This window comes from Lynx canadensis, chromosome C1, assembly GCF_007474595.2.
Source record: "Lynx canadensis isolate LIC74 chromosome C1, mLynCan4.pri.v2, whole genome shotgun sequence".
NCBI classification, from domain to species: Eukaryota; Metazoa; Chordata; class Mammalia; order Carnivora; family Felidae; genus Lynx; species Lynx canadensis.
The window spans coordinates 15,764,355-15,783,977 of NC_044310.1; the positions used below are offsets into that span (position 1 = coordinate 15,764,355).

Here is a 19,623-nt window from a genome sequence, read left to right on the forward strand (position 1 = left end):
CCTGGTTCCCATCTGGCATGGGGTAAGCAGACATCTTCCCCGCCTTCTTTCCCCAGGCTCCAGCCTCAGCCCCAAATCTCCATGGCAACTCCGGACACAATCCTGATCTGAAGAAGGATCTAGAGCACAAAGATCACTGTGAAGGGACCAGAGAGCTGGTGGACTTACCTCCCCTTGCTCCTCGTGTCCTGCCAGCCAGGTCCCCACAACCTGGTCTCCCCAAAGACCCCAAACCGAAGATTCTGCGGGTCTGCCCCACTGCTGGGCACAGCAGGGCCTGGATGGAGGCCTGTCTCCCGCAGCTGCTCCTGTTGGGGGCAGCTGCCCTGGCTGCATCTGCTCTGGAGACAGGTGAGCATGAGGGGCCTTGGCTCAGGCGGGCAGGAGATGTGGGTCCTACCACCCTTAGAGACTGTGTTTCCCCAAGATGGGCTGGGACCCCTTGACTTGGAGGAGGTTGGGAACCCCTTGCCTGGTCTTGCTTAGTACCCCCCAAGTCCACCCCAAATCCCTCCGGAAGCCTGGAACTCCAAATCACCAGAAGCAGGGGTCTGGGGTGTGTGTGTGGGGGGGGGGGGGCAATGGACAACACCATGGGCTTTGAGGTCAGACATCCTGTGTTCACACTCTCATGCCTCTTCTCACATTTCCACCCCTGAGATCACTGTTTCACCTCTCAGTGTCTGCAGCAGTAAAATGGGAATAAGGGCCCCTCAAGGGACTTTTATTATTGTGCATATGAGATAAATGTGCGAGACACTTAGCGCCTGGCACGTAGAAAACACTCAATTCACTCACTCTTGAAAACTCCCTCCTCTCCTGCGTGCCTCCGGGGCACGTCCTAGCTTTACTAGGTCCCCGCAGATTTGAGAAAATGCTCCCATATCCTGAGCCCTGCTGGTGAATTGCTTCCCCAAAGACCCACGTCCTGGCTGGTCCTCAAGACCCACTCATGCCCCTGCCATGCACCAGAAAAGCCACCTCCTCTTCTCTATCGTTGCAAAAACTCAGAGCTAGTTTGATTATTTACGCATTATCTCATTTAATCCTCACAACAACTCTGTACCAATGAGGATGTTTTGGGATGTAAGTAAACAGATACCAAACTAATGCCCTTAAAAGGACATTTATTATTTCACTCATGGGGCCATAGATAATTCCAGAAATGGTTAATTTAGCAGCTCAACCGTGTCAGTGATGCTGCAGAATTCTCATGACCTCATCTTTGCAAAATGGCTGCTGCAGCGCTGGCCATTGCATTCTCAGTCAACCACTTTCACAAGCAGGAAGAAAGAGGGTCCTCATCACACAGCTCTCCCTTTTCTTTTCCTTTCTTTTCTTTTTTTAATGTTTATTTATTTCTGAGAGAGAGAGAGAGACAGAGCGAGAGTGGGGGGAGGGGGGGAGGGGCAGAGAGAGAGGGAGACGCAGAATCTGAAGCACGCTCCAGGCTCCGAGCTGTCAGCACAGAGCCCAACGTGAGGGGTTCAAACCCACGAACCATGAGATCATGACCTGGGCCGAAGTCAGACGCTTAACCAACTGAGTCACCCAGGTGCCCCTTTTCTTTCTTCTTCTTTTTGTTTAATCAGAGAGGAAATCCTTTCTCAGGAGCCCTCAGCAAACCTTCAATCTCATTGGCCAGAATCAGGTCACATACCAATCCCTAAACCCTGCAAATAGAATTAGGATCACAAAACCTGGTTTAGGCCAATGGCCAGGAAGGCTGGTACGTTGCTCCCTGGCAGCTGAGAGATACTAAGATTCTTCTAGCAAGGAGCAACAGGAAAAGTCTGTGTCTGCTCCCTCCTCCAATAAGATGCTAATTATAGCTAACGTGGGTGACACTCAAATGCCAAGCACTGTCCTGAGCACCGAATGCTTACGTGTCCACAGTCCTTTAGTTTCAACTGCAAACTATGAAAAGCTCTGAAAACTGAAATTCCTTCTTAACTAATTTACTGGGACTTCCTGACTTGAACCGACAGGGGGCTGTTTCTTGTCTTCATTTGCCCTGCTTAGGGTTATGTATCCTTACACCTGCTCTAGCAAATGCGTTTGATCATGGAGGTCAATATCCTGCATATACACCACCATATCTTTCTAAACTCTGGAAAATTCTGAAATGAATCCTAGAGTTTTTGAATAAGAAATTGAGGGGGGCGCCTGGGTGGCTCAGCTGGTTAAACTCACATCATGATCTCACAGTTCCTGATTTCCAGCCCTGCGTCGTCGGGCTCTGCACTGACAGCTCGGAGCCTGGAGCCTGCTTCGGATTCTGTGTCTCCCTCTCTCTCTGCCCCTCCCCTGCTCGTGCTCTCTCGCTCAAAATAAACAAACTAAAAAAAAAAAAAAAAAAGAATAAGAGCTTGAGGACCTGAATTTAATTATTTAATCCTCACAAAAATTCTGAGATTGCGCAATCATTCCATTTTACCGATGAGGAAACGGAGGTTCAGAGAGGGTGAGTGACTTACTTGGGGGTCACACAGCGGGCAGGGCTCAGAACCAGGTCGCGCGGTTCCCGAATCCGTGCTTTTCCCTGCAGCCGACCTGGTGGACCTCTGCGGGCAGACGTGGCAGGGGGACGGGCTGCTGCTGCGCTCGCACGCCGCCTCGCGCAGGTTCTACTTCGTGGCCCCGGATACCGACTGCGGGCTCTGGATGCGGGCGGCGGCCCACGGCGACAGGATCCGCTTCCAGTTCCGCTTCTTCCTGGTCTACAGCTTGGCCGCGGCGCCGCGGACGCCCCCGGGGCCTCCGGCGTCCAACGCCTCCTCCCCGGAGCCCGCCGACCCGTGCGCCCCCGGGTCCTACCTGCAGTTCTACGAGGGCCCGCCGGGGGCGCCCCGGGCGCTGGGGGCCCCTCTCTGCGGCCTGACCATCCCCGCCCCGGTGGCGTCCTCCGGGCCCTTCCTGGGCCTCCGCCTGCTCACCAGAGGCCGCCAGCCCCGCGTGGACTTTGTGGGCGAAGTCACCTCTTTCCGGTTGGGTGGGTTGGGGCTGTGGGCCGGGACCCGGACCTCCAAGCTGGGGGCAGCTGAGGGCGGGGAGGGGAGGGGGGGGCTACCCGGGCAGCAAGCGCGGCGCTAGAAGATGAGGGCGGGGCCTAGGAGCAGGGCGGGGCCTAGGAGCAGGGCGGGGCCTAGGAGCAGGGCGGGGCCTAGGAGCAGGGCGGGGCCTAGGGGGTGGGGTGGGGAGGGGGACTGGCGGCTGGGCTCGCGTCCGCACCGTAAGGGGGGCTCCACATTCAAAGAGCCACCCCAGAAATCTGACTTCCAGGGACTTGTGCAGCAGACCTCCTACCAGCCCCTGACACACACACACACACACACACACACACACACACACACACACACTGACCGCTCACAATTCTCACTCCCACAGGGCTCCCATACTCTCCCACATCCCACACCTCACACCCACACTCCCATACCCTGCACACGCATTCACTTGACCCATACGCATACGCCTTATGCCCAACACCCACACTCACGCACCCTGCACACTCACAACATTCATTCACGCGACCCCCTCCTGCACACTCATTCACAAGACCCCCCACCCCTCACACCCAACACCCACATTCTCACACATTGTACGTGTGCATATAACCCACAACTTTGCACTCGTTTACACACCTCACCCACCCACGTGCCTCACATGCTGCACACTCACACATGTGGTTCCCCTCATACACACCTCACACACACAGTACCACTTTGCACGCTTAGATATGACTCACTCACACGCTCTCAAGTTCACACGAGGCTCCTGTGTCCTGGGTCAGCGCTTCAGATGATTGCAGAGGGGCCGAGTTAGGACTCTCGTGACTGAGTGACAGCCGCTTAAGCAAGGAAAGGCAACTGATCTTAATTAATAGTAATTTGTTAAGCATTGCCTTTGCCCCTTGGGTGCCAGATCTGTTTCTCCCGGCAACACCATGCCTGTCTTCTTGTCCTCATGTTTATGGATGGGAAACGGGCCCGGGGAAGTTAAGGCAAGTGCCCAGGTCTCCCTGCTCACACACGGAGCGGCAGGGCTTTACGGCTAGAGTACATCCTCTTGCTCAAACTGAATTCAAGACCTTAGTCCCGACAGGCCGCCCCGGATCGGAGACACTCACTTACGTCGCAGCAGAGGCTGTGTCCAGTGATGGTGAGCAGGTGAATTGCCAAAACTCAGGATTCCAAAACCACAGAGAAGCTTTACTGCCAATTCTGGCAAAATATCCAGGCTGGAGGATTGATTGATTTTCAAAGGTTTTTTGTTTTTTTGTTTTTTAGTTTATTTATTTATTTTGAGAGAGAGAGAGACAGAGAGACAGAGAGACAGAGACCGAGAATCCCAAGCAGGCTCTGCGCTGTCAGTACAGAGCCTGACGGGGGGCTCGAACTCACAAACCACGAGATCATGACCCGAGCCCAAACCAAGAGTCAGTGAGCCACCCAGATGCCCCCAGGTTGGAGGATGAAACATGGGATGTGAGCGCTTTGAGTAAAGAGTGTGGCAGTCTCTGAGGGCCTGTGCAGGTTCACCGAGAACTTGACTTCTGTGTGCTAGGCCCTGGAGGGCCTGTAACACCGAGCTGGTCGGGGGGTGTCCCCAGGCCCACCTCCTTCTTCCCTGGCCTTATGCCTGGTCTGATTTTGGATTTTAAATTCTCTCTCTCTTCCCCATTAGAGTTTCTGGCTCTGGGAGGAACTATGTGAAATTTGCACTCTGTTGTTTTTTTTTTTAATGTTCATTTATTTCTGAGAGAGAGAGTGGGGGTGGGGACAGAGAGAGGGGGACAGAGAATCTGAAACAGGCTCTGTGCTGACAACAAAGAGCCCGATGCAGGGCTTGAACTCATGAGCCTTGAGATCGTGACTTGAGCCGAAGTTGGACGTGCTGAAATTTGTACTCTAAACCCTCAGGGACAAGACCGGTGGTGCCTGGGGTCCCCTTTCTGGCTCCTGTAGACTGTAGCATGCCCAGGGGCCTATGACGTTGTGTAAACAGCAGTCACTGGCTGGTTGAGAATTAACCTCTCACTTCTCCCTTTCTCCCTGTGGCCTTGCCTTCTTGCAAGATGCAACTGTCAGCCAAGGACCCAGGAATGTTGCCGCTGCTCATTGGACTCCCAAAAGCAGGTGGCAGTGGTGAAGCCTTATCACAGCTTTGGCTTCCTTAGATCAGTCTTGTCATCTGAATGAAGAAAGGCTCATTGCACATCCTCAGGCCACACACGCAGTCCCAGTCACTCACACCTGCAGGCACACCCTATCGGGTTCATGCACACACTCTTACACTGACACTCACCCATACACAACCGCACTATTTGTGTTTTCTTTTATATTCACTCTTACATCTACTATGTATCTATATATTATTCACCTTCATTTGTAGATGAAAAAAACCCAACTCAACTTTGTTTAGCCTAAGGAGAATGGGGGGGGGGGGCTATAACCAGGATATTAAGGCGTTGGTTCAGGTGTAGCTGGATCCAGCAGTTTAAGTAATGGCACCTGGGTTCTGTCTCTTCTCTGTCTTTGGCTTGTGGGAGTCTGTTTGGCCTCCATCTCAGGCAGCTTCTCTTTGTACATGGCAGCAAGATGACCCTGTAGCTCCAAGTCCATGGTCACCATTACAGCTCTAACTTCAATGAAATAGCGAGCATCTTTTCTTAATGGTTCTAGCAAAAGTTCCAGGGCCAAATCGGATTAGTCGTGTGAATCATGTGTCCATTCCCATGGCCAGGAAATGGAATGCTCTGATTCCCACGCCCATCCCGGAGCCGTGGTGCTGGTCAGTCCCACCCGAACCAGCTTTTCTCCACAAAATGAGACGCTGGGTGAGCCAACCTCTCCGCACACCCCATACATCGAACCATACAATTCATCCCCGTACATACACGTTCGCCGGGACGACACAGGCCATGTGCACTCACATGTGCAGACACACCTGCACACCCTCTGTGTGCCACAGTGTTTATGAGCATGGGACTGAGTTTCTACTCTGCTACTTAGATACGGGCTGTGTCGCCCCGGTCACATGACCTAGCCTCCCTGGGCCTGTCTTCTCATTCCTAAAATGGGGTTCATAACAGTGTTTCTCCCACGGGGTTATTGTAAAAAGCTGACGGGCTGGGGTGTGAGTGGGGTACTTAGAACCACGCCCGCCATGCAACGGGGACTCGATAAATGTTAGCCGTCGGCATCGTCCCTGTGACCGGACGCCTGTCTCCCATGAAACGCCCACCCATGCTCTCTCCTGCTCGAAGCTCCCACGTTCCCTCACTGCAGGGCTGCACATCCCTTTGAGTCGTGGGCTGCCTCAGGGTCCTCACCTCCTGCCTCCCCTCTTGGCCCCAGGATCCTGTGGTGCCTACTTCCGCTGTCGGACCGGCAGGTGCATCCCGTGGAGACTGGTGTGCGATCGCTGGGGTGTGGACAACTGTGGCGATGGTAGTGACCAGGCATCTTGGCCACCGGCCGACTGCAGAGGTCAGTCATGGGTGCGGCCTAGGCCCCACTGAACAGCTAGGAGGGGAGCGGGGCTGACTGCCCTTCCCTGGGGCAGGGCATCAGCGGGGAGGTGGGAGGCAGGGGCATGGCAGGAGAGAATAAGGTGAAGCACAGTAGTGAGGAATCTGTGTAGACGGGACGACCTGTGGATCAGAGCAAGCGAGGGCCGGAATGATGCTGGAGAGGATCTAATTCAGCTGCTTCCAAAATCCAGCTGCTTAGTGGTGGAAGCTTTTCCTAAGTGGAATTTCGCCCAGAGGCCCAAGCCTCAAAAGGAGAGATGCTCTATTTAACTGGACATGGAGGCCCAGGCCCTGGCTGACTGATGTTTCACCAAGGGACCTGAGTTGGACCTTCAAGACTTACTCTGGAAACCACGGATCCAGTCTGACTCACACATTTTATGTATGGGGAAACTGAGGCCTGGGGAGGAGAAATGACTCGCCCAAAGTCATAGAGTCAGGGAGTAACATCACTCAGGAAGATCCTTCCTGCAAATCTAAGATGCCGCCTCCTGCAAACAGGGCTGGCATGCCCCGTTGAACAGGTTGTTTACCGCAAAATGCCACTTAGCTGAAGGGTGAAGGCCAGCTTCCCAGGACCCCACGCACTTACCCGCCAGGCCACTCCTCAGTCTACTTTGCAGGTTCACCATTATCTGCCTGACACTCTGTGCTTTGTGCCCGAGGCCCCATTCCTATACCCTCCTTTCCTCCAGCCTCTCCATGCCCATTCCTCTGGTGCTCTCCTTTATGTGACATTGCCATCTGGACTCGTCTTTGAACTCTAGTGACACACCGACCTCCCTACTCAATCTCTCCATGTGGCTGTGTAGGTGGCATCTCAAACTTAACTTGCCCCAAACTGAACACCTGATGCACAGCCCTCCCCCATCCTGCTCTTCACCGACGTCCCCTGCTCACCAAAACTGCTGTCACCTTCCCTCCTTTCCTCTCAGCCCATAGCCAAGCCATCCACATCATCAGCATTTGATGTTCTGCTCGGGATGAGACTGGAGTTATGGGTCACTGGCAGGAAGACCCCGGGCCAAGTGTCCTGTTCATCACCCCGTATCCAAAGCACATACTGCCAGCACCAGGTGGTGTTTGTAAGGTTTCTCCACTGTTACCTTTGCTGCCTCCCCTCTCTGTACTGTCCTCTTTGGAAGAAGTCACCCCGTGGGTCGCACACGTTGGAGTGGGGAGTGAACTCCCCGCCAGAGGGGCCTTTGAAAACAGCCCACGTTACTCCAGCGCTCAGAACCCTCCACACGCCTCATCTGTCAGCAGAAGCAAAGCCCTGCAAAGCCCACAGTCGCTGTTCCTTTTGTCCTGTGGCTCCTCTGGCCCTTCCCCACCTCCCTTTTCCTTCCTCCCCGCCTCCACACCGGCCCCCGGTTCCCTTCCTGTCCTGCCTTCTGGCCTGGGCTGAGCTGTCACTGCCCTGAACCTTGTTTTCGGGGGTTTACCTTGGCCTCCTGTGGGTTTCTACTTAAGTATCTCAATGAGTTCCTTCCTGGCCCCTTTATTTAACATAGCACCCTCTGTCCACCGACAGGTGAATGGATGAATACAATAGGACATATCTGCACAACGGAGTATTCTTCCGTCCTAAAAAGGAAGGAGATTCAGACACATGCACGAACATACAACACAGGAATGAACCTTGAGGACACTGTGTGAAATGAAATAAGCCCATGTGAAAGGATAAATACCAGGATTCCACTTACACGAGGCACCCTGAGTGGCCAGATTGTACACACAGAAAGAATGGTGGTTGTCAGGGGCTGGAGGGAGGGGGATGGGGAGTCAGCGTTCCCGTGGGGACAGAGTTGCAGTTTTGCACCGTCTGGAGATGGTGGTGATGGTCGGACAACCATGTGAATGTGCTAACCCCACTGAACTGTATGCTTAAAAATGGCTAAAATGGTTCATTGTGGTATACATTTCACCACAGTGAAAAAGGAAAGAACGCTGACCCTAGCCAACCTGCCCTGTCCCTTTTCCCTCTTACTGTCTCCACAGCACCTCTCCATGTGACATGACAGAATTTGTGTTCCGTCTCGGCACCCTAAACCGGGTTTGTCCATTTCACACACTGCCGGTTCCTCCTGTCCCCAGGGCAACGCCTGGGGGGCAGTAGATGCTCAAGAAATAGTAGTCAAATGAGTGGAAGAATGGCCCTCTCTCTGCCTCAGTTTCCTTATCTGTAACATGGGGATGATACACCTAAGGTCTCAGAATTGTCATGAACCAAGTGAAATACTGCAGGTAAAGAGCTCAGCGCCTAGTACAGCGCTTGGTGCCCAGAAAATGCTCAAGACAGATACATCCTCCTCTTTTAAAAAATTTTTTTTTAACATTTATTCATATTTGAGAGACAGAGAGAGAACATGAGTGGGGGAAGGGCAGAGAGAGAGGGAGATATAGAATCCACAAGGCCCCAGGCTCTGAGCTGTCAGCACAGAGCCCTATGTGGGGCTCAAACTCACGGACTGAGAGATCATGACCTGAGCCAAAGTCAGCAGCTTAACCGACTGAGCCACTCGAGCTCCCCGATACACCCTCTTTCTTGGGAAGTGGCTCCATCCGTCAACCCCAGGCGCTGGAGCTCCAGTCCTCCCCTGTCACTGCTCTGTGATCTAGACAAGCTACTTAACCTGTCTGTGCCTCACTTCCCCTATCTGTAGAACGGAAATCCTAATAGTAACAAGAGAGGTTTAGGGAGGATTCAGTGAGACCGAGTGGAGTCCTCCAAAGTTCTCTGTTACTCTATCATTTCCCGCTGCAGGTCCCTCTCTGGTGCCCAGCCAGGCGAGGGCTACAGATGGCCATACCTCCCAGCCCCTGACGCCCTCCCCAGCTCTCAGGTCTGCAGGCCCCCTCCAGATGGCGGCCGAGAGGAGCCCCCTGGCAGGCCGGGCCCTCGAAGAGGGGGATACAGTAGCTCCTCCGGGAGGTATGCAGCTCTTGGTTCCCACCTGATCCCATTCCTCCCACCAAGGTCACACTTGTCCCTCTCTAGGTGACAGGGATAGGGCAGCAGGCCCAGGCTGAAGCCTGAGTGGATTCTCCCTTTCCTTCTGCAGGTCCCCGGCTCCGGGGCGTGGCACCGGTCCCTTCGCTGGTCCTAGCCTCCACTGGCCTCCTTGTGGGCCTCGCCTGGTGCTGCTGCTTCTCCAGCTGGCTGGCCTGGCGGGCTGGTGCCCGTGGCCTCTGTCCCAGCTGCACCATCTGTCACACGTGTCCTGGCCAGGTGGCTCCTGGGGGGCCGCAGCCGAGCAGGCCGACCTTCCAGGGGCAGGGAGGACGTCCCTAGAGGCTGTGGCTTCAGAGAAAAGAGAGCCGGCTCTGGGCTCAGACAGACCTAGGGTTCTACCCCATCCCCAGGAGGGCCGTCTGACCTTGGGCAGGTTGCCTAACCCTCAGACTCAGGCTGCTCCTCTGGAAAATGGGAGGATTTCTGCCTCGCATGGTTGTTGTGAGGAGCTATCGGCGGGCCCTCTGCTGGATCCGTGAAGGGCAAGGAGCAGGGGGGCCTCACTCCCCTGAAGCCGCTTCGCTCCACTCCCAGACCTCACCTGCCCGGCTTTGCCCCACCCCGGCCCACCCTCGGGTGCCACCGAGTCAAGCCCTAGTCAGAGGCGCAGCAGACCGCTCTGGCGGGGATAGCACCGTTTATTAAGAAAGGTCAAGACACAGACCACAGGAGGGTCCCTTCTAGGACACAGAGGCCAGGTGTCCTGACCCCACATCTGTGGACTGCTGGAGGGAAGGGCACGTGCTCCCATTTGGGCCCTCAGGCCTCCACAGACGGGGCAGGGCTGTCGTGTCCCCTTCTTGTCCCTCCCAGCCATGAGTCCCGGCATCCCCCACGCAAGGCACTAAGTCTTTTCAACCACCGATGCCCTCCTCCCCCCATGTCCCCTGGGCCTTCACTTCCAGATCAGTGGGGGGATGTGGCCTGCTGTGGGCGGGGAGACCCTCTCAGTGCTGGGTTCTGCCCATAGCAGCTCCTGGTGAGAGTTGGGGTGGACTTTCCCTTGCAGCCCCTGAGGGCGGGGGCCCTGCGCAGGTGTCGGGTGTTGGGGGCGGGGGGGGGGGGGTCCAGGAGGATTCGGTGGGAGGGGGAGGCTGCCGGGGCAGGTGGCCCGGCTGGCCAGGAGGAGGTGGAGGGGGCTGAGACACGGGCCGGCAGGGGGTGGGGTTGCCTGCCCAGGAGTGAGCTGCCTTTTGTTCCACAGTTGGCACTAAAGAGCTTTCCCCGCCCGGAGGCGGGTGGCAAAGGCAATTGCGATGCCCCCCGCCCCAGGCAGCTGGTGAGGCACCAGCTGGAGGCCGAGGTTGGCTCTTGTAGGACTGAGGGGCTGCCCGAGGGCTGCAGAACTGGACGGCCTGGCTCTACTTGGGGGCGGGGCTCTATTGGTGGTGACAGTTCTGAGCCCGATCGGCCACCACGGTGTCTGACCCCAAGTCCAAGTCCTCTGAGGCACCAGCTCCCATCCAACCTGCCCTACCTGCCAGCCTGCGGCTCTGCCCAGGTGTGTTTGTGCGTGGGGGGTGGTGTGCCCACCCTCCAGGCCGGCCCAGGGCAGTAGCAGCAAAGCGTGGCATTGCCTCAGTTCCTTACAAAATATTCATAATAATAATATTAATAACAATATACTCGACGTCGTGGGGCTGGGATGCTGCCCGGGAGTCCGTGTGGGGCGGGCGGCTGCCTATGAGGGGCAGGGGCGCGTGCTGGCCCCCGCCTGGGCGCGGTGCTCCAGGTCCAGCGGCTGTGGGGGAGGGGCTCCAGGCCGGGCAGAGTGCAGCACCAGGTTCTTGATACAGCCGGTGATGCCCGTGGAGAACCTGCCCCCGGTCAGCGTGCTCACGTCGGGAGCTCCACCTTCGGGGATGAGAGGCGACGGGGCTTGTCAGCTCCGGGAGCCCGGCGGGCGGGGGGGGAGGCTACAGGCTCTAGCTCTGCAGGAGCCCCGTTCCCTCCCTGGCCCTGAGCAGGGTGCCCTAGGCCTCGCCCGGCCCGGACTTACCGATGTAGATGCTGCCCTTGGTGTTGACGGCCACGTTAGGGCCTGGGGACTGGCCACTGACCAGCTCCTCGCCGTCCACCTGGATGGAGCCTCTCCGGCCCTCTCTGTGGTGAACGGGGGGGGGGGGGGCAGGCTCCTCACCACCAGTTCCAAGTCCCCTCCCTGCCTGCCCCCTGCTCGGAGCTCTTTCCTTTCCGCACTGGATGAGATCCGGCCCCACAAACACAGCTTCCCAGCACCCCACCCGGCTTTCATTCGTCCCTTAGGGTGCTTGCCTGCCACCCCCCGGGGAGTTCCGTCCGGCCCTGGAAGTTTGTTCCGGCTCACGGGCCCTCCCCCGACCCTGGCTTCAAGTTCTGTCTCCCAGAGCTCAAAGCTTGCCTCCCTGCACACGGTGGGCGGTGTCCCGTCCCAGTCTAGAACTCCGCGCCCCTCACCCTCGTGCCCAGGTGGACTCCCTTACCGCAGTGCCGTCACCCGATGCCACTCGCCATCATTGATGGGGTCGTCGGAGACGAGGCGGGCCTCCCCGCTGCCCAGCTGGTAGCTGTGGTCACACAGGCCCAAGACAGTGTGAGCTGGGGCAGGCGGCGGTGGTGTGTGTGGCTGGGGTGCCGTGGGCCGCAGCTTCTCGTGGGAGGAGCCGTAGCACCGAGCAGAGGGTCACTGAGGGGGTGAGGGAGGCCAGGGAGGGGGAGGAAGGGCCAGGTGCCCGCACCCACCTGAAGACAAGGTGCCCGTCCTGAAGCCCGAGACTGATGAAGTCCTTGCCGCGGCCGGCCTCTCCCACATCCTGCCCGGGAAGCACAGGGTCACTGGGGCTCCCAGCCTGGAGAGCCAAGGCCCCTGACGGCGGTGGCCTTCACCCTCCTCCTCTCACGGCCCTGCCCGCCAGGAGGCTGAGAACCCTGTGACCCCGGGCCAGGTGCCCACACTCACCACGCCCTGCCAGAGCAGGAGGCCATTGGCCGTGCTCGTCCGAACCTCCAGCTCGATGGTCTCTGGCACCTCGGGCAGGCTGGGAGTGGAGACGCGGGTGAGGGGGAAGTCCCGGATTCCTGTTCCCCTCCCTGGACCCACAGGCTCCCCTAACACCCATCTCACCTCCTGGAGAAAATGCGGCCGGGGAGAGCTAGGAAGCCGTCATCGTGGAAATAGGCTCCGTACTGCCCAGGGGCATCTGCGGGACAACGTGGGGCTGGTGAGACACCTGCCGGCCTGCGTGGAGCGGCCACCGACCACATGGGCTCCAGGACCCCCACCTCCGCCCGTGTGTGCGCTACTATGGGGGCCCTGAACCTGCAGTCTCTGGAGACCCCAGGGGGCTGTGAACAGAAGTCAGGGGCCTGTGAACTTGGATGGGGAAGCCCTGTAGCTCTACCTTCGCTCACTTCTCACTGAAATGTAGCAATTCCTTCCCGTATAATGTAGGCAGCAAACCAAAGGAGCCGCAGTGGGACCTGTGATGTGTCACTAGCAGATACCCTTACTGCATTTCAGTGGTTACAAATATTTCAGAACGTTGTCTATGCTTGTTGGAACTGCGGTAGCTGTCGGGACCACCACCAGGTCTTGTTATTTAATGTGTTACTAAAGAAGCACCTGTGTTACAAATCTGAAAGTTTTAAGTATTTTGATAACCTTATTTCAGTACAATTGGTTTGTTCTGAAATCCTATGCGTTTTGTTTTATGTGGTCAGTAGGGTCCAGATAGGGTGACCAGTCGTCCTTATTTGCGGAGTCCTGTCCTGCTTTTAGCTCTGAAAGTCCACATCCCGAGAGACCCCTTAGTCCTGAGCAAGCCAGGACAGCTGGTCACCTAGGTCAGTGGCACACAAAAGGTTCAGGATCTTTGCGTTCCCTCCTTCTTGCAGGCGGGAAGACAGGCTCAGGCGGGCGAGTGACGTGCCCAGGAAGTGGGAAGCCTGCTTTGGACCCTTTTGGCCCCAACGTCCATACTGTGTGTGGCTCCAGCATCCCTAGCCCCACCCTCTCAGACGCATCCCCACAGGCCAGCGCTGGTCCCTGAGGGCCTATGAGGGTGGGGGACACTTTGCCACCCTCTGCCGAACGATGATAACAGCCAACATTTACCAAGCACCTACTGCGTCCCAGTTGCTGTGCCAGGAGCTTCATGGCCAGCTGCAAGCACCATTTCATTTCAATGGATCTCTGTAACAATCCTAGGACTTCGACATAATGCTAACAATGCTAACACTCTGTCCCCACAGCGGACCAGACATTGTTCTCAGCATTTTACATACACTAAATAATTTTACCTGACACAAAGTTTTATCCAACCCTTGTGGGAGGATGTTACTTCTCTTTATTTTACATATACAGAAACTGAGGCACAGAAAGGTTGAGTGACTCACCCAAAGTTACACAGCTAGGAGGTGGCAGGGCTAAGATTTGAATCCAGGCAGGCTGGCTTCTGAGCATGCTCTTAGCCACTCTACTGCTACCTCTCCTATTATGTTAGTGACAGATAAGAAGATGGGTGTGGGCTAAGCGGTTAGCCCAGGGTCTATGAACGGCCAATAAACACTGATTTTTTTAAAAAAATTATGATTGCTTTTAAATAGATTGTGGAGGGGCGCCTGGGTGGCTCAGTCGGTTGAGCATCCAACTTCGGCTCAGGTCATGATCTCACAGTCTGTGAGTTCGAGCCCCGCGTCGGGCTCTGTGCTGACAGCTCAGAGCCTGGAGCCTGCTTCAGATTCTGTGTCTCCTTCTCTCTCTGACCCTCCCCCGTTCATGCTCTGTCTCTCTCTGTCTCAAAAATAAATAAACATTAAAAAAAAAAATTAAAAAAAAAATAGATTGTGGAATCCTTGAGAATGAAGGTCTTGCCTTGTTCATCTTATATCTCCTGTTTCCAGAGCAAGGATGGGCACACGATAATTTGTTGACAGAATGCATGAACGTAGAGGAGAAAACCGGGGTCAGAGTGGCTCAAGGACCTGGCCCAGGTCACCTAGCCAGTAAGTACAGGGCAGGACCCGGCTCTGTGTTGCTGTGCTCTTTTTTGTTCTGTCCCTCTGTGCCCAGTGAGCCTCCCACATGCTTGTCCTGCTTATAGGCCAGAATTGAGGGTGTGGGGTACCCGGAAGAGGGGCTGAGAGACCGGAAGCCAGGGAAGAGCCAAGCCTCTCTGGCCACAGGAAATACATACCGTTGCCCCCGCTGCCTTCCAGATGCCAATCAGACTCGGCTGTGCCTTGTCCAGAGCCTATGAGGAAAGGCGGGGTGCAGCCGGTGAGCACAGACACTGTGGGTGCCACGTCCAGCCCCAGAGGGCCCCAAGAGGGAGGTGGGGAGAGGCCAGGACAGTCACCTTGTTGGCAGCGTGGGCCAGAGAAGCCGGGGGGACAGAGGCAGCGGGTGCCCTGGCAGACGCCCCCGTGCAGACAGGGCTCACGGAGCCGGCAGGGGTTCTCCTCGTGCTCACAGAGGTCTCCTGTGGGCCAGGGCGCAGTGAGCGGGCACGGGTGGGAGTGGCCGCGACCACCTCGTACCGCCCCCTGCCGGGACCTGCCGGGCTCCCATACCTTTGAAGCCATCGGGACACAGGCACTGAAACTCGTACTCGCCGGTAGGCATGCACGTGGCACGGTTCTGGCAAGGCTGGCGCTCACACGGGGAGCTGGTGTAGCACTGCCCGATGCCCCGGCTGCCCAGGAAGCTGTAGGTGAGGTCTAGCCGCTTCCCGTTCACTGACACCTGCAGGCACAGGGACGGGGAGGGGCTCTGGGCATGCGGGAGGCAGAGGCAAAGTGACCCAGGGGACAGCAGGGGACCCAAGCGGGAGCACGAGGGGTAAGGTGGGACTCTAGCGCAGGCGAGGGAGGAACCTAAGCCGAACGCCTCCTGTGCGCCAGGGACCGCCATCGGTGCAGTCAATGCTCCGTGAGGCCCTTCGCGGGAGGCATGATTGTCCCTGATCCACAGAGGAGGGAAGTGAGGCCCAAGGGGAAGCATCTGGGCTCGCTGCAGGCAGAGGGGCCCGTCTGCACCCTCCCCTCCCCTCCCCTCCCCTCTTGTCCTCTGGAGGCCGCTCCTCACCTCGCCCACACAGCCACGGAAGTGAGCGCTAACGTTGGTGGCCGGGGGCAGACGCACGGAGGGCTCCACGCCGCCGAGGTAGAGGAGGGTGTGCAGGTTGAGGCCCTGGCTCTTGCCGGGCGAGGAGCGCAGCACGGGGCGTCTGCTGTTCACGCGCAGGCTGCCGTCCTTGTTGAGACGTTCCGCGGATACTCGGTGCCAGTGGCCCAGGGCCAGCGGCTCGGGGGTCCGCAGCACGGCCAGCCCTGGGGAGGACGCCGGGCAGGGATGGCATACGGGTAGCACCCCCCCTCCCCCCGCCCCTCACAGGGCCTGGGGTGGAATCCGCGAGAGATCTAGGGGACTTGCCTCGAGTCACACACAGAGAGAAGGAACGTGAATGAACAGGGGACTTGGGTTGCTCTGACTTCTGAAGTTACTCCTCCAAGCCCCCATGGGGCTTGGGGAGCTGAGGGGGGCACAGCACTTGGCATCTAGAGCCCATCAGTGTTTCACGTCCGGTGCTCACCTGACCCTAGCTCATATCGGAACTCCAGGTGGCCGCCAACCATCGCCAGGGACACGAAGTCCTCCACAGGCCCGCTAGTCCCCCCGCTGAACAGCAGGATGCCGTCAGGCGCCAGCGGCTTGAACTCAATGTCCAGGCGCAGTTCATGGTGCGTGTTGGTGAGGGCGGGCAGTGCCAGGTAGGAGCCAGTGCCCGACATGGAGGGGGTGGTCACCGTCACACCTGCAGCAGCCACAGCTCAGCCGGGGGCAGTGGGGATACTGGCGCCCTTGCCTGCCCCCCTCCAGACCCAGGGGCTCAGGACCAATTGGGTCACAGCTGCAGCACAGGAGCGCCAGACCGTGGGCCCTGCAGACCAGCCTGGAAGAATCTCCGGTAAGAGTGGGGGAGCTTCGGGGACCCTCATGCAAGTGACTCAGACTGGGCAGAGGCTTGGTTGGCCAGGTGTCTTTGAGGCCCTATGGCTCTGGAGTAATTTTATCAACTACAGGGCCCTTGGTGGCCTCAGAGTGTCCCTGCCCAGCTTCCCCCCATCCTTCTGGGATTCCCTGGGGTCTCGGGTCTGGCTCCACTCACCTTCCTCACATCTCATCCCTGAGCGGCCCAGATGGCAGCGACAGGTGTAGCCTCGACCGTCAGGCCGGTTCACACAGGTGGCGTCGGGCCCACAGGCCTCTGGGGGACACAGGGACCGGCAAGGAGGCATTGAACTGGCCTGGGAGAGGGTGGCGTCCTGATGCCAAAGCCCCATCTATTGCACCCAGGGGGCCTTGGCTAGCCTGGGAGGGCTGCCTCCGAGACCGGGCAGGAGGAGTGGATTACAGCTGGGGTAAAGGGGGGGGGGGTGCGGTGCTGAGAAGGCTGGACAGGGGACACATGAGGGGGCAGTGAATGAGTGAGTGTGGTGTTCTTGAAGGACTGTACCTGGTGACAGTGCAGGGGCGGTGGTACCGAGGGGGCAGGTAACGGGGTGTGTGCCTTGGTGGGAGACGGGAAGGTGGTAGGTGCCCGGGGTGGTGAGGGGCTGGGGGGAGCGCCCAGGAGCCGTGATGGGGGCAGGATGGGTGGTTGGGGGTGAGAACTCGGGGAGCAGAGATGGGCACAGAGTGGGTACTGGGGTGGCAGAGACGAAGTCAGTATCTAGGAGGAGGGGCGAGTACCTGGACGAGTGACAGAGGGTCACTAAGTACAGCTAGCAGTGGGGCGGGTGGATCTGGAGGGGCGGCAACGGGCGGAGGCCAGCACCCAGGGGTGGCAGCGACTGGAAGGGTGGGTCACACACCTGGGTGGCAGTGCAGGGCCTGGGAGTGCTCACAGCGGCTCCCGGTGAAGCCAGCCGGACAGATGCACACGTAGCTGCTGCTCTCTGAATCCTGACATTGGCCCCCGTTCTGCGAAGTTGCCCCCAGAAGTCAGGCCAGGAACATCCTGCCTCTCTCCCGCTTCCCACGGGGGTCTGCCCCGGCCGCGGGCAGCAGCAGGGGCAGCTAGGTGGTGAGTGCGGGGTGGGGTTACCTGGCAGGGCCGGTCCCGACAGGTGGGGCAGTGGGAGATGCCGTGCGCCGTAAGGTTGAGGTCGTGGAAGATGATCTCCTCGCCCTGGATGCGCAGCTCCCGGACACAGCCTGGGCAGCAGCAGGCACAGTGAGAAGGGCGGCAGTGCCGGGCCCAGCCCATACCCTGTAGGGCTCTTCGGGGCTCCCGTGGGCTCTGCCCACCGGCCAGCTGAGGCTCGGCCAGGGACGGAGGCGGGGAGGGGGCTCACCTACGAAGCCGCCGCTCAGCCCCGCCTTGGGGATGGCGCCGTAGTCGGGGTAGCCACCCAGGTAGAGCTCCTCGTTTAGGTCCAGGCCCTGGAACTTGCCCTGGGCAGTGGAGAAGTCAGGGATGGTGAAGAGGGGCTGGGCAGAGGTGGGGAGGGGGCCGGAAACGGGGGGACCGGTGGGGCCTCACCTGAGAGGTCCCGTTGACCGGGGCCAGGCCGCCCACGATCAGGGAGCCCTGGGTAAGGCTGCGCAGCAGGGTCACGGTGTGGAACTGGCCCAGTGCCAGCGGAGTGGGGTGGCGGATGGTGGCCATGCCTGAGCCTGCGTCAAACCTGCTCCACCGAGTGGGGCCGGGCAGGAGGAAAGCACTTAAGCGGCTTGTCAGAAGGGCTGGGCGGTGGGCCCAGCCTGGGCAGAGGTGATGTCACTGTTTCCTGCAGTTCTGATCTAGTTCCTGTCCCTGCCCTGTCCTCCCGCCCTATCACCCACCCCTAGCTCGCCACATCCCTGCCCCTTCCTCAGGTCTTCTCCTTGCTCCGCCTCCCCAGAGCTTATCCGGAGCAGCCCCTGGGGCGCCAGCTGCCCTCAGCCTTACACCTTGTTGCTCTCCCTTTATGGCTGGGTCTTCCCCAGCTAGAAAATATCTTCCCCCGAGGGCCAGAATGTGGTCTGTCCGTGTCCGTGCCTGGCACCATGTTCAGCAAATAGCTACCGAGTGATGAATGAATGAGCCTGGTCTGCAGGAGTCCCACCGGGTAAAGACATGCTCAGCATCACTGAGCATTTCTGCCGCAGTTTTGGGCAAGTCTGAGGCTGCTTCCTCCTCCGCTTGGTCGACACACTGTGTCCACTCGAGCAGATCAGGTGGTCACCGAAGGTAATGGCCACATTTCCTCCCTCCTCCTTCGTCCAACTCACTCCAGGGTGGTGTGTGCCTGACCAAAGCCCGCAGTCCCCCAGCCCCCTTCCCCTGTAAATGGGAAGGGTGAGGGTCTCACCGGAACTCAGGCCTTCCACCCACAAGGCCGAAGGAGATGAAGTCAGGCTGCCTGTTGGCCAGGTTGGTGGGGCTCCCTGGGATCCGCTTCTGCCCATTATACAGCAGCATCCCTGGGAGGGCACAGCCATGTAAGGCCCTCCCTCCAGCTCCCCAGCTATGGGCTCCCTGTCTGCCCAGCCCCAGGGGTGAGTGACCCCAGCCTGTGACCCTTCACTCTCTAGCTCCCATCCCTCCCTCTGTACGGACACCCTGTGCAGCCGGGGCCTTCCCACTGTCTCCGGATGTGCTCTATACAGAGACTGGCTCAGAGCCCCTACAAAGAAATAGAGTTTGCTTCACTCACACTGGAGGGCCTACCTGAAGGAGGAGAGGAAGGCAGAGACTCACCCGAGTAGAGAAGGAGGCCTGGACAGTGAAAGTCAGAGACCCGTAGGAGATGGAGAAGAGAGAGAGAGAGAGAGAGAGAGGAGGAAAGGCTGAGAAATGGAGACAAAAGAGGGAAGGAGGAGGAGAGGCAGAACAGGAGGCCAGGACAGGAGGATGGGTGGGGGTGAGGCCATGGCAGAGGTAGGAGGTACTGCGGAGTGGGGGATGGAGACAGGAGGAGGCACGAGAGAGAGAGGCCAGGCCTGGGGGTCCCAGGACAGGGATCTGAGGGAGGTGGGTAGGACTGGGGGCCACCAGGGCTCAGACAGTAATGGTGGTTACTCCAAGAGATCCCTGCCCCAGGCTCCCCA

General features: G+C 58.2%; 2 protein-coding genes across 11 annotated transcripts in view; one reads left to right on the forward strand and one right to left on the reverse strand.

Annotated features, from left to right (window-relative positions):
- The first annotated feature begins 281 nt into the window (after positions 1 to 281).
- Positions 282 to 10,404, forward strand: LDLRAD2 (low density lipoprotein receptor class A domain containing 2). Its single transcript, XM_030328228.2, has 4 exons — positions 282 to 351; positions 2,549 to 2,992; positions 6,357 to 6,488; positions 9,300 to 10,404. The coding sequence occupies exons 1-4, from the start codon at positions 282 to 284 to the stop codon at positions 9,491 to 9,493; spliced, it is 840 nt and encodes a 279-aa protein (XP_030184088.1). The 3' UTR covers positions 9,494 to 10,404.
- A 691-nt stretch (positions 10,405 to 11,095) lies between these two features.
- Positions 11,096 to 19,623, reverse strand: part of HSPG2 (heparan sulfate proteoglycan 2) — a 99,438-nt gene continuing 90,910 nt past the window's right edge. For 7 of the 10 annotated variants that reach the window (XM_030328216.1, XM_030328215.1, XM_030328214.1 and 4 more), the window contains 18 exons: positions 19,274 to 19,291; positions 18,885 to 18,996; positions 18,074 to 18,218; positions 17,886 to 17,985; positions 17,636 to 17,745; positions 17,403 to 17,511; positions 16,697 to 16,795; positions 16,121 to 16,342; positions 15,613 to 15,857; positions 15,099 to 15,270; positions 14,885 to 15,007; positions 14,723 to 14,779; positions 12,652 to 12,727; positions 12,487 to 12,565; positions 12,270 to 12,340; positions 12,011 to 12,094; positions 11,548 to 11,651; positions 11,096 to 11,402 (listed from right to left, as the gene is read on the reverse strand). In XM_030328216.1, the coding sequence (XP_030184076.1) occupies positions 11,230 to 11,402; positions 11,548 to 11,651; positions 12,011 to 12,094; positions 12,270 to 12,340; positions 12,487 to 12,565; positions 12,652 to 12,727; positions 14,723 to 14,779; positions 14,885 to 15,007; positions 15,099 to 15,270; positions 15,613 to 15,857; positions 16,121 to 16,342; positions 16,697 to 16,795; positions 17,403 to 17,511; positions 17,636 to 17,745; positions 17,886 to 17,985; positions 18,074 to 18,218; positions 18,885 to 18,996; positions 19,274 to 19,291 (2,099 nt within the window). In that variant the 3' untranslated portion in view covers positions 11,096 to 11,229. The remainder of the gene's footprint in view (positions 11,403 to 11,547; positions 11,652 to 12,010; positions 12,095 to 12,269; positions 12,341 to 12,486; positions 12,566 to 12,651; positions 12,728 to 14,722; positions 14,780 to 14,884; positions 15,008 to 15,098; positions 15,271 to 15,612; positions 15,858 to 16,120; positions 16,343 to 16,696; positions 16,796 to 17,402; positions 17,512 to 17,635; positions 17,746 to 17,885; positions 17,986 to 18,073; positions 18,219 to 18,884; positions 18,997 to 19,273; positions 19,292 to 19,623) is intronic. The other 3 variants (XM_030328220.1, XM_030328219.1, XM_030328212.1) reach the window with 1 other exon arrangement.